Source organism: Rissa tridactyla, chromosome 1, assembly GCF_028500815.1.
Source record: "Rissa tridactyla isolate bRisTri1 chromosome 1, bRisTri1.patW.cur.20221130, whole genome shotgun sequence".
NCBI classification, from domain to species: domain Eukaryota; kingdom Metazoa; phylum Chordata; class Aves; order Charadriiformes; family Laridae; genus Rissa; species Rissa tridactyla.
Window position 1 is genome coordinate 9,706,546 of NC_071466.1, and position 13,421 is coordinate 9,719,966.

The 13,421-nt window shown below is 60.0% G+C and overlaps 1 protein-coding gene and 1 pseudogene across 1 annotated transcript; one reads left to right on the plus strand and one right to left on the minus strand.

Annotated features, from left to right (window-relative positions):
* Window positions 1–234: 234 nt before the first annotated feature.
* Window positions 235–3,108, minus strand: ART1 (ADP-ribosyltransferase 1). Its single transcript, XM_054189949.1, has 4 exons — window positions 3,012–3,108; window positions 1,858–2,723; window positions 819–857; window positions 235–726 (listed from the first exon to the last, which is right to left on the minus strand). Exons 2-4 carry the CDS (start codon window positions 2,642–2,644, stop codon window positions 644–646), a joined length of 909 nt encoding a protein of 302 aa, XP_054045924.1. The 5' UTR covers window positions 2,645–2,723; window positions 3,012–3,108; the 3' UTR covers window positions 235–643.
* A 152-nt stretch (window positions 3,109–3,260) lies between these two features.
* LOC128919663 (F-box only protein 39-like) lies at window positions 3,261–13,012 on the plus strand (annotated as a pseudogene).
* Window positions 13,013–13,421: the final 409 nt, after the last annotated feature.

Below are 13,421 nucleotides of genomic sequence, written 5' to 3' on the forward strand. Positions count from 1 at the left end.
CCCTGGGTGCTGGGGGGGGGCTGCGACCCCCAGGGGCTGCAGGCAGGGGAACTGACCCTGGCAGGGGACCCCCGCCAAGACCTCTCAAGCAGGACCCGGGGCGCAAGCATCGCTCTGCGGGACGCTGTGGATGTGGGAGGAATGGGGATGGTGGGAGGGGTGGGCTCCAGCCCCCAGGAGCTGCCCCCAGCCCAGCGAGCCACAGGAAACCCCCGGAGACACCCCGCTGCTGCAGCGAGTCTTTATTCCTCTGGGAGCCAGGGGAAGGCGAGCGACGGAGCAGGTGGCTGGGCATGGACACCCCCAAAACCAGCCTCGCTGTGTCCCCGTCCCGGTCCCCAGCAGCGCCAGCCCCCATCCTTGGTGGGGGATCCCACGCTCAGCTGCATCCAAAAGCTCCGGCCGCGGCTCTGCGAAAGGCCTCATCCGGGCTCCAACGGTGTCCCCAGGGCTGCCGGCGCGTCCCGGGGCCGGTGGCACCATGGCAGGGCTGAGCTGGGCACAGGGGGTGCAGCGGGGCTGTCCCCGCACCCCCAGCCCCATCTGCTGCCCCGTCCCGTCCCATCGTCTGGGTGAAGCTGGTGGCTGCCATCCCCGGCCTCTGTCCCTCGCCGTGGGGCCGTGGCAGCGGTGCCATCGTGGCTCAGGGGCTCCCAGCGGCTGCCAGGGCCGTGGCTGCCAGGAGGAGCCCCCAGAGGAGCCGGGGGTCCCTGGCAATGCTCCTGCCTGGGGGGGGTCAGAGAGGGGGTCAGGGGCAGCCGGGGGGGGGACCCGGCCAGGGGCACCCTCCCCGTCTGCAGCGGGGACCCCGGGCTCACCTGCGCTGAAGTCGCACGTCTGGTTCTGGCATCGCTTCTCTGCCAAAGAAAGCAACTCCGTCTGCGCGGCCGCTGCACACTCCCTGCCCCAGCCCGGCCATGCCCTGCTGTCCTGCACCGCGCCACGCCACGCCATGCTGTGCCCTAACGTGCCATGCTGTGCTGTCCTGCACCACGCCACGCCATGCCATGCTGTGCTGTGCCGTGCCGTGCCATGCCGTCCTGTGCCATGCCATGCAATGCCATGCCATGCTGTGCCCTAACGTGCCATGCTGTGCTGTCCTGCACCACGCCACACCATGCCATGCTCCCCTGTGCCATGCCATGCCATGCCATGCCATGCTGTGCCATTGTGTCCTGCACCACACCATGCCGTGCCATGCTCTGCTGAGCCATGTCATGCCGTCCTGCACCATGCCATGCCATGCCATGCTATGCTGCGCCGTGCCATGCTGTCCTGCACGATGTCATGCCATGCCATGCTCCCCTGTACCATGCCACATCGTGCCATGCCACGCTGTGCCATGCCGTGCCGTGCCATGCCGTGCCGTGCCGTGCTGTGCTGACCCGTGCCATGCCCTGCATTGCAGGCCACACTGTGCCATGCCGTGCAATGCTGTGCCGTGCTGTCCTGCACTATGCCACGTCATGCCGTGCTGTCCTGGGCCATGCCACGCCACGGCATCTTTGGACTAGATAACCTTTAAAGGTGCCTTCCAACCCAACACATCCTATGCCGCATCATGCCATGCTGTACCCTAACGTACCGTGCTGGGCCGTGCCATGCTGTGCCATGCTGTGCCATGCTGTGCCATGCTGCCCTGTGCTGTACCCTGCCATGCCGTGCCGTGCCGCCAAGGACCCCCATTGCAAACCCCGGGGGAGAGCGGCTGGGAGACGTGTGAAGACGCGCACCCGAAGTCAAACTCCCCCCCCCCCCCCCCGCCCCCGATCGAGGTCCCCCTTCCCGGCAGACCCCCCACCCCCTCCCTGTCCCCTGCAGCCTGTGGCGGGGAGGGACGGTCGCAGGAGATGTCACCTTTCACCCATTCGCAGTTGTAGGTGCTGAACGTGGCCTGGGAGCGGAGCTGGATGAGGGCTCTGTCCCCACTGCGGGTGACGTTGGTGACCTCAAAGCTCTCGAAGGGCGGGATGAGGACCTCCTCCTCCTCGGGGAAGAAGGAGAAGTTCCTGATGGGGACGCCATAGCAGGTGTCCACCGAGAAGAAGGTGTCCTGGCCGAAGGGCAGGGTCCTATTTTTCTGGAGGGAGGTGGAGGTGAAGTGGCCAAAGCGGACGTTCTGTTGGTGCCGGGCGGTGAAGCGGATGCCCTGGACTCCACGGTAGACGCGGTAGCAGCGGTGGGGCTGCGCGTCCCGCAGGGTGCGCAGGGCCTTGCTCAGGAGAAAATGCAGCACCTTGAAGTGGAAGGTGCTCAGGTATCCCTCGCGGGAGCGCCCGGCCTCACGCACGGCCGCGTTGAACGCCTGGTGCAGGGGTCCCTGCAGGGTGTACGCCATGACGGCCACCATCTGCTCCGGCCTCAGCGCTGGTGGCTGGGGGTCGCGGCCCCGCCGGCTCCGCCATTCGGCAGCGGCCTGAGTCCAGGCCTCGGCGTAGATCCTGTTGTTGGCAAACTCGGTACGGTTCAGCTCCTCCAGCTCCTCCTCCATCATGCGGCCGCAGCTCCTGTACTGGTCGTCGAAGGAGGTGGGGGCCACATCCAGTGCCACCTCCTTCACGGGCTCGCGGTCTCGCCAGTGCAGGGGGTTGCCGGCGGCCAGGATCCTGGCCAGCAGCACCAAACCCAGCACCAGATGCTCCATGGAGGGCAGAACCTCCCCAGGGGAAGACCCCAGCCGCTGCAGTGCCGGGCAGGGAAGCAGCCGGTTCCTCTGCAAGCAGCTGGGGAAGTGGAGGAGAAGGAGCTGGGTCAGCTCAGGGAGGGCAGCGGGGCCTGGGAAGGTCTGAGGAGAGAAGCAGGGGGGCAGGCTTGGGGAAATCACCCCCCCCAGGTTGCATCCTCGGCCAGGAACACCCCGCTCGGCACACCTCCCAGCGCCGGCTAAGACCTCGACCCCGTCACGGGCTGAGACCCCGACCCCGTTACTTGCGTTAAACAGTGCAGCCCCGGCAGCCCACAGGTCCCCGTCCGGGAGCAAACCTCCCAGGAGCCCAGCCGAGAAGCGTTACCTGCACCCTGCGGCAAGCGCGGGGTCGGGGTGCTGCTCCCGCGGCACCCAATCCCTCAGCCGCCCGCCCGCTGCTGCCCGGAGAGGTGAGAAGTGGTCGCTCTTTCTTTTTATAGCAGCCCCGGCCGGGATCGCTCGGGCCCAGATCCAGCCCCTGCCTCCGTCCTCACGGTTATTTTTACCGACCGTTCCCCCCCCACCAACAACCTCCGAGCGCCCAGAGCAGCGGGTGCCCCCCCTGCCCGGCAGCATGGCTGCGGGGGACGGTCAGGAAACCCCTGTGGGATAAATTGCCTTTGTTTAACCTGGGTACGGGTGCCGTCCCGCCGGAGGGCTGCGCCTTTTCCTGCGGGATCTGACGCCGGATCTGGCCCTGCTGAGCCGGGACGTGGTGCTTGTGCTGACCCACCTCCCCCATCATGCTGCCGAGGACAGGGGCAGGTTGTGGCATGGGTGCCATGGAGGAGTCGATGGTGCTGGCGGGGGGCTTCCATCTCTCCCCACTCCCCAGCCACTGCTTGGAAGACACATGGGGCAGGTTGTGGGGGGGCAGCACCCTGTTCCCACAGCACTGGGGGTGAGGAGGTTCCTACTGGGCTGCTCCGGCATTCTTGGTTCTTCTCGTCTCAAAGGCAGGCGAAGGGGCTGGGGTCATCATCGCCCACCCCTGGGACACCCCTGGACGAGTGCCCCTTGCCCGGGACACTCGGCCACCAGCATCCCTGGGGGACCCCTGCCTGCTCCATCCCAGTTCGAAGCGGCTGGGGGTCCCCCTGGGCAGAGGGAGACGGCCGGGACAGGGACCCCGACACAGCTGGGGATGCTGAGGATCAGGCCCTGCTCCTGGCAGAAGGATGCGGAGAAGTGACCCCCCCCCTTGGAGGTGCTAGAGCCCCCAGCTGGAGGCGGGTGATGCCCCAGTGCTGGGGGCCCACAGGTGGCTGGCAGGGTCCCACAGCAGCTGCAGGGCTCTCACCGGGTTGAAGCGGGGGAATTTGAAGGGGAAGCTGCCGTTGGAGCCGCACAAGGGGAAGCCGCCACGTTCAGGGGCGGGTGCAGGTTGTTGCGCGGGTAGGGGACGGTGAGGGGTGCAGCCCTGCTGTGTGAGCGAACCGCACTTGGGTGCAGGCAGATGCTCAGCCAAACCCAAGTTAATGCTCTTGCGTGAGGCCGTCAGCGAGAGCTCAGCACCAAAACCAAAAACCAGCCCTGTTTCGGCTGGAGATCGGGCTGGTAAGTGGCTGAAACAGCCTGAACGCAGCAGAAAACCCGACTACGACTCAACCCCTCGATGCTCTAAACACCCGCAGCCATCGGGGTCTGTGGAGCTCCAGCCACGGCCGCTCCGCTCCCAGGTGCTGGGGCTTCACTGTGGCCCCCAGCTGCTGCTGCGCCTCCATCCTGCCCAGGGGATGGAAGGGCTCCCCGGGGAGGTTCCAATCACAGGCCCCCGCTGCCCCTTGCCAACGGGCCTGCAGCACCTTCAGCATCTCATAGCACCGCCTGGCCATCTCCTGGGTGGACTCGAAAGAGCAGAGGAGCCCCACGACCAGCTCCCCTTGGTCCGAGGCCATGGCTGGGGGGCGGTGGGGTGGGGTGGGGCGCTCTGGGGGTGAAGGCTTCATGTACACAGGGTTCTGCACCCTGTCCCTGCTCAATGCCTCCGCACTCGCCCTGCAGAGGAGGAGAGAGAAGAGACCCCTCTGCGCCCTGGACCCCAGCAGGGCCCACGGGCAGCACCTGACGGGGGGATCACTTCTCCTCCGCATCCTTAAGCCAGGAGCAGGGCCCGATCCTCAGCATCCCCAGCTGCGCCGGGGTCCCTGTCCCGGCCGTCTCCCTCTGGGTCCTTCTCCTGGCCATCTCCCTCTGTCCAGGGGGACCTGCAGCCACTTCAACTGGGACAGGGGTCAGGCGCCAACACACCCATCGGGGTGTATCAGCCACCACCTCCCCCCGAGTTTCGTGGGTGCCAGCCTGTCGCACTGGGGTTGGGCACTGAGGGGGTAACACCCCCAGCTGCGGGAAGGGTGGATGAACCACAGCACCAGGGATAGAGAAAATACTGACTTTTTTATTGGTTCAGAAGAGGGGCACCCCAGGGGGTTCCCGGCCCCACCCTTCCCACCCATTGGGGGAAATTGCTGAAGCAGACACGGCGCGGCTGGCAGCAGCGTCTCCAGCAGTCCTTCAGGCGGTGCCAGAGCCAGGTGCAGCACTGACACACGCACCGTCCTAGTGGGCACAGCCCTGGGGACGCCTGGTCACACTCCCTGTCCATGACCTCGCCGTGCTGCTGCCTCTCCTCCTCCAAGGTCTTGACAGTGTCCAAGAGCTCCAAGTAGAACAACTTGTCGTCCGTGGCCTTGGCTGGGGGGCTGCTGGGTGGTGGAACCACATTCACGGGGCTCTGCACCCTGTCCCTCCTCCCTTCCGCATCCGTGGGGGTGCTCCTGCCTGAGCCTGGGGGGCTGCTGGTGCTTGGCCCCATGGAGTTGTTCTTGCCCGGCCCCATCTTGCTGTTTCTCTTCACTTCCGCCAGGCTCCCCCTGCCGAGCTCCACAGGGCTGCTCCTTTCCTTCTCCTTCACACTTCTCTCTGGTCCTGTGTCCTCCTCCTTGTCCATGTCCCCATCCTCAGCCTTATCAGTGTTTGCATCCACCCATGGCCGCTCCACTCCCAGGTGCTGGGGCTTCACTGTGGCCCCCAGCTGCTCCTGCGCCGCCATCGTGCCCAGGGGATGGAAGGGCTCCCCGGGGAGGTTCCGATCACAGGCCCCCGCTGCCCCTTGCCAACGGGCCTGCAGCACCTTCAGCATCTCACAGCACTGCCTGGCCATCTCCTGGGTGCACTCGAAACAGCGGAGGAGCTCCATGACCAGCTCCCCTTGGTCCGAGGCCATGGCTGGGGGGCTGTAGGGTGAAGGCTGCGTGTCCACAGGGCTCTGCGCCCTGTCCCTGCTTTCCCTGGGGACCGGCTCTTGCTTGGTCCTTGTCGGCAGTTCCTGTGGGGGCTCCTGGCAGAGGGCTGGCCCTGGCTCCTCCACCCTCCCGTTGACAGCCCTGGGGGGATGGCGGGGTCCTGAGCGGTCGAGTGCTGCCAGCTCCGCCATCGCACTAGGCCGGCGCTCCGGGAAGGAGTAGAGGGAGTTGAGGGAAGAGCAGCCTCTGTCAGTCACAGAATCCATGGTGACAAGCGGGGCCCGTGGGGAGCGATGCTTCCTGTTCAAGGCCTCCGCACTCGCCCTGCAGAGGAGGAGAAAGAGACCCCACTGCACCCCAGAACCCAGCGGGACCTGCGGGCAGCACCCCCCTTGGCCGGTGGGCAGGGCTGCCCAGCGCAGGCAGGGGCAGGGCACGGGGTGAGGGTCTGGGGCAGCATCGGGGGTCTCCCCCACACTCACCGCTTCTCCTGCTTCGAATGGGATTTCTCCACTTCTCCATACACTGCCCGAGAAGCTGCAGCGGGAGGAGACAGATTGAGCGGCCGGCAGCCCCCGGCACAGCCCTGGCTCAGGGCCGCCGTGGGGTGTTGGCCGTTTGCAGGGTGCTCCATGCTGGGGCCACTCACCGCTCTGCTTCTCTGGCTGGGCTCCTGTCTTGCTTGTCTGATGCTTCTTCTTACTCTTCTTCTTCCACCACTTCTGCAAGGTCCCCAGGAGCTGGGTGAGACGGGAGCGCCTCCCAGTCCCACACCACAGCCCCCCACGGCACCCCACACCACCCTATGCCATCCCTCGCCACCCCATGCTGCAGCACAGTGTGGTGCAACAGTCACCTACCTGAAGCCGCTTGCTCTGCAGCACAGCTGAGAATACGCTGAGCCCTGTCACAATCAGGAGGAGAGGGCCCAGGGGAGACACGGCGTCAGAGCGCCCCATGGCACCAACGCCGGTGTGGCTGCGGTGGTCCGAGTCACCAGCACAGAACCGCGATGCGGCTCCCCAGTGTCCTCCTGGGTCCCCAGTGACGGGACCCGCAAGACTGCTGGGGTGTCAGAGGCCGAGGCTGCAGTCTGCCCAGACAATGCCAGACTGCGGTGCCCAGCATCCGCTGACGGCTCCAGTGGGGACCGCATCCCCCTTTTATAGTGTGGCCGGGGGACACGTCCCCCCTTTGTGACATCACAGGCAGTCAGAGCCCCCCTTGGTGACATGCAGCAGGGGATGAGGAAGAGCAAGACAAGGAGGGCACTTGCCCCAAGCTGCCAACAGGACTATTTCATAGCACGAACATCACATTTAATATAAATTACAAAGTCTGCTGTGTAGTTCGACTCTCCCTTGATGGCGGCGGTGCAGAGAACTCCTTGCCGCGGTCTCGGAGCCCTGAGCCCTTCCCTTCCTCGCAAAGCCACAGCACTCGCAGTGTCCCCCATTGGCTGTCCCCTGCTGGGAGTGCACGGCTTCCTGCTGATGGAAGGGGCTGGGTGTAGTCCTTGGGTATTTTATATCGATATCGGGATTGACACTGCTTCTTTAGCATTATTAGTGTAAATTCTTTAGTTTTATCCTAGTAAATCTATTTCTCTTTCAACCCTCCTGTTTCCTTGTTTTTCCCCCATTCCTCTTCCCGGGTGGGGAGGGGTCATCGGGTGAGAGAGCAGTTGTCTAAAGGACAAGAAATTGTGGTGGGTTTCTCAAATCATAACAAGAAGGGAGGGAGAAGGAGAAGGAGAAAAGGAGAAGGAGAAGGGCCCCACCCCTTCAGGGAATGGTTTGGGTGGGAAGGCACCTTAAAGGCCACCCAGTGCCACCCCCTGCCCTGGGCAGGGACACCTCCCACCAGCCCAGCTTGCTCCAAGCCCCGGCCAACCTGGCCTTGAACCCCTCCAGGGATGGGGCAGCCACAGCTTCTCTGGGCAACCTGGGCCAGGGGCTCACCACCCTCACAGCCAAGAATTTCTGCCCGAGATCTCAGCTCAATCTCCCCTCTTGCAGTGGAAACCCCTTCCCCCTCATCCCATGGCTCCCCTCCCTCATCCAGAGTCCCTCCCCAGCTTTCCTGGAGCCCCTTGAGGGACTGGAAGGGGCTCCAAGGTCTCCGCGGAGCCTTCTCTTCTCCCGGCTGAACTTTTATAGATATTATTTAGTATTCCTGCTGAAAAATGAGAACCCCTGTCTGATCCTCTGGTTTCATTTTAGTCAGTATCTGGGAATGATTTCCCACAAAAGTGCTTTGACCACTCCTGGGGGATCAGCTTTCCTTGTAGGAAAAGCTTCTACTCCTCCTGAGGGTTGATCCATGATTATCAGCGGGTGCTTAATGCCTCTCACAGGAGGCACGTCAGCATAACCCATCTGCAGCCTTTGGAATGGGAAGTATGACCATGGTTGCCCTCCAGCCTCCTGCTTGGGTTTTGCACCGGAAAACTTCCAACATGTGGGCCAAGAACTCACAATCCCCTTTACTGCCACATGTCTTCCGGGGGCTGTCCACCTTTTCTCAATCTGATTAAAAATTGTCATCCCTCCATGTGTTTTATCACAAAACCGCCTAGCCAAAGCCATTGAGTATTTTTTTGGTAAGACGGGGTTTCCTCCAGTAGTCCAAATTCTAGTTCATCTTTCATGGAGGAGGGAGGGATCCCGAGTGCAGGGCCCAATTCCATTTTTAGAGACCAAGGCAGCGTTAGATCTGTCCCTGTCGTCTGACCGATGGAAGACACGTCTCAGACAGACATCAGGTAGGTGAGCCCAGCGATTCTGCTCAGCTTCGCTGTCGTCTTCCATTGAGAAGACAGTTTTTCACTTCTCTTCAGGGTGTTGAGCCAAACCTAGAGGAAGACTCTCTCCAGCAGGCTCCTGAAAAGACCAAAGTCCGCCCTCCGGAAGTCCATGGTGGCAGTTCTGCTGACGCCCTTCCTTGCTTCTCTAAGAATCAAAAACTCTGTCATTTCATGGTCACTGTGCCCAAGATGGCCTCCAACATCACATCCCCCACAAGTCCTTCTCTGTTCACACACAGCAGGTCCAGCAGGGCTCCTTCCCTAGTGCGTTCCCCCACCAGCTGTGTCAGGAATTTATTCCCACACACCCCAGAAACCTCCAAGACTCTTCCCTCTCAGCTCTATTGGGTTCCCAGCTGATATCTGGTAGGTTGAAGTCTCCCACCAGGACAAGGGCCAGCAATCGTGAGATTTCTCCCACCTGCTTACAGAATATTTCACCTGCCTCTCCGTCCTGGTTGGGCAGTCTATAACAGACCGTCATATCAGCCTTGTTGGCCCTCCCCCTCATTCTTACCCAGAAACACTCAACCCCGGTGTTTACCATCATTAAGGTCTCGATGTTCACAACACTCCCCAACATACAGGGCCACCCCACCTCCTCTCCTTCCTTGCCTGTCCCTTCTGAAGGGTTTGTAGCCATCTAATGCAGCACTCCAGTCGTGCGAGTCAGCCCACCACCTTTCCGTGACAGCGACTACGTCATAGCTGTCCTGCTGCACAATGGCTTCCAGCTCCTCCTCTTTCTTGCCCATGCTGCAGGCATTAGTGTGGAAGCACTTCAGCTGGCCTACTGGTCCTGACACCTTTTTGCTGGAAGAAGACTTCACTCCTACCTGACCATTCCCAGGAGCAGCCGTAGCTTCTAACCCATCAATGACCCTTGTGTCTCTGCTGCCGGATTCATCCCTTTCCCCCTTCAAATCTACTTGAAAGCCCCTTTGATGAGCCCTGCCAACTCCTGTGCAAGGATCCTTTTCCCCTTTTGAGGCAGGTGTATTCCATCTGTCTCCAACAGGCCTGCTGTCCTGTAAACCATGCTGTGATCAAAAACCCCAAAGTCCTGCCACTGACACCAGGCTCGCAGCCAGGTATTGATCTGCTGGCTCTTCCTGTTGCTTTCCTCATCCTTCCCTGGGCCTGCAACGACAGAGGAGAACACGACTTGCGCTCCTGAGCCCTTTCCTAGTCATCCCAAGGCCCAGAAGTCTCTCTTGATCTCCCTTGGGATTCTCGGTAACAGATCATCTCTGCCCGTCTGAAAAATTAGGAGCAGTTAATAATCGGAGGCGGGGGAACACCGCCGCGTCCTGTGAGGGAACCCCCGAGCGCCGCCATCAGCCGCCGCTGTGGGCCGGGCCGGGGCCGGGGCCGGGGCCTGCGGCGGGGCTGCGCCCGGCTGTGGGGCGGCTGAGGGCCCGGTGCCGTGGCCTGTGCTCCAGAGCCCTCAGCAGCTCCCTTGCCCTTCTCTGGACACACAGAATGGTGGGAGAAATAAGTTCCGGTCCGAATGAAATAGGCTCAGGCAGAATCCTCTGGGAAGCACATTTTTGTTCACGCTCTTGCAAGAGCGGGTGACCTAGCAAGTAGGCACACTTTCCATTCTTGAAACACCACACCTTTTTATTTCCTAATCCCGGCCGAATTTTTCCCTCCCCTGTTTCCCATTGGTTGGGTACTCCAGGGTTCACAGTCTGTGCGAGGCGCCTAACATTCTTCCCGCATGTCCTGCCGCTGTTTACTTCTCTTTATGCTACACCTAAAGGGATTATCTGACTGGCTGATTTCTTTCCTTTTTGGTAAAAAAATTGCTCAATGTCATTAGCCCTGGTTAAATGTTTGACCACCCTTCTAGACACTAATCCAGTAGGAATCAGTTTGTCCTTTTGTCTGTGTGATAAGAGATGTTCTACAAGCCTTTGCTGGAGCCCCTTTGTCTCAGTCATTCCCTTATCGTGTCACCTCTGATGGAAACGGCTTTTCTCCTCCCAAAAGCAAGACCTGCCTTTCTTACAATGGGAAGTGGGAAAGGGAGGAAAGTCGGGCCGTGAGAGAAAGGCAGTTTAATGAGCAAAGCAAAAGCCGCGCGCACAAGCAAAGCCAAACAAGGAACCCGTTGGCTGCTTCCCATTGCAGGCGGGGGTTCAGCCGTCGCCAGGAAAGCCGGGCTCTGGCAGCGTGACGGTGACTTGGGAAGACAAACGCCATCACTCTGAACATCAGCCCTTCCTTCTTCTTTCCCCGGCTTTATATACTGAGCGTGACGTCAAATGGCACGGAATGTCCCTTTGCTCAGTTGGGGTCAGCTGTCCTGGCTCTGTCCCCTCCCAACTCCCTGTGCCCCCCAGGCCATTAAAGAAGCAAACTTTCATGCGTTTGCTTGGAAGCCTATGCTGTTGGGAATGGCAAGAAATCTACCCACACCTTTCTTCGTCTAGGTTTGGCTCAACACCCAGAAGAGAAGTGAAAAACTGTCTTCTCAGCGAAAGACGACAGCGAAGCTGAGCAGAGCCCCTGGGCTCACCTACCTGATGTCTGTCTGAGACGTGTCTTCCATTGGTCAGATGACAGGGACAGATCTAACGCTGCCTTGGTCTGTAAAAAATGGAATTGGGCCCTGCACTTGGGATCCCTCTGGAAAAACAGAACCAGCACCTTCTACGGCCAGCCCTCAAGGGAGGACACACTGGAGTTGCAGAGTGTACTGTGGTACCTCAGGAAAGTTGGCAAGTAGCTGGAGCGCCTTGAGATCAAGTTATGGAATCCTTGCAATACTGGCTTTACCCCAAAATGTCATGGGACTATGAGAGATCTTCTTTCATGCCTGGGCGAGTGTAACAGTTGCCTAGTGTCCCTGAGCATCGGGTACCTGGGATTAGACCGCTTGATCCGGGAAAATGTGATGAGGGCTCAGTTTCTCAAGAACTTCTCTACCTTCCTGAAAAGAATGAGCAAACGGCTTGATTCTCTCAACTTGAAAGGAGCCAGAGTAACCTTGGAAGAAGGCTGTGAGCTTCTGCATTCTCTCAGCTGCTTGACAAATGAAAGCTCTCTCTCTGAAATCGGTGTCGAGAATTTCTGCAGCCTCCACCGTCCTGTCTTCAGCAGCGCCTTGTTCCACCAAACGATGGCCAAGTTCCACAGCCTGGTCATCCTGACTTTCAATTACAACTGCATCTCTGACGAGCTGCTGAACACCCTGCGGGAGCAGAGTGCTCATTCCCTGTGCACCTTGAATATCCAATGTCATATCCACGACCCTCATGGGCAAGTGGTCAGAGGAACGTCGTGGGCCAACTTGGCCAAGGGAGCCCCAAAACTGCGCCTGAACTTCTTCTTTGAAAGAGTCACGAAGCACGATCACCTAGCCAGGATCCTGCTAGCGGAGATGCCAGTCAGCAGCATAAGAGTCTGCGGAGCTACAGTTTCAGAGACCCAGGCTGGAGAATGAGACGCACCCTCACCAACCTCCTCCCAGCCTCCTGGCGTGTTCTGCAGGTACGGGAACCCAGAGGGACATCTCACCGCGGTATCACAAAGCTAAGCAAAGTGATCCTCCAGGCCTTCTGCATAGCAGCGCTCAGCAGGAGGAATTCCTGACCACTTCAGTGTTATGTCCCGAGGGTCATTTTCATAAGCGAGCCACTGCGGTGTTCCACTCTAGCCTGGTTGAGGTCGTTGTCCCTGTCCAGTTGCGATGCCCGTTATGCCAGTCTTCACTGTCAGGCCGATGTCAGGTTGCCCTCATAAAAAGCTAAAACACCCAAAATACTGGTGCTGGAATGTCAGCTGTGAGCACAAAGAGTTTTTCAGGCAGGAAAACCTCAGTTTTGTGAAACCGCTTTAGGCTTCTTCTAGTTAGACATGTTCACGTTTAGTAACTGGTAACTTGCTTATCCTTTCCGATGTTTCTGAACCCCACCCTTTTGCAGGGAAATCTGCGTATGAGGAGAAGAGTCTGTACACCCTGTTTGCTTGCGGAGCTGTAGCCTGCGTCAGCCTGCACTCGTGGTTCTGCTCCCTTTTGGCAACACACAAACGTCTACAGCAGATGTAAATTAACTGGTGCCCATGTCACAGGCCTTTGGTGTCACGCAGGATGTGCCACCAAAGGTGTGCGACAGCCTTGACCCGCGTCAAGGAGCATCAGGTCTTTGCACGCCTGAGGGAAGCACACGGCCTGATGGTTGCTGACAGCGCTCTTTAGGTTCTGTTGCGCTGCAGAGCTTCCAAGGAACAGCCGGGATCTGCAAAGCTTTCTAGAAATTGTCTTTGGATCTACTCTCGTACCTGGGATAATTTCCAATATGTCAAATAAGATCATGGCATGAGCTGAGGGTGCAGCATCTTCTAACGGTAACAGAAGTTGTCTATCCCTTAGGGTGGGGTGCAATGCACAAGGGCCCCCCCAGGTGCCCGTACAGAACAGATATGGGCCTCTGGAGATAGATGATGAGGGAACTAAGGATACTGACAAAGCCCCATCCAGGGAGTTGCCAAAGCAGCCAGCTCCACGCATTAAGACTGCTTCTGTGAAGAGCAGGAGGAGGGCAATAGTCATAGGGGGGTCCATTCTGAGGGGAACTGAGGGTCCCATATGCAGGCCAGACCCCTCCCACAGGGAGCTCTGCTGCCTCCCTGGGGCCCGTGTTAAGGATATAGCCAGGAAGCTTCCTGGCCTGAT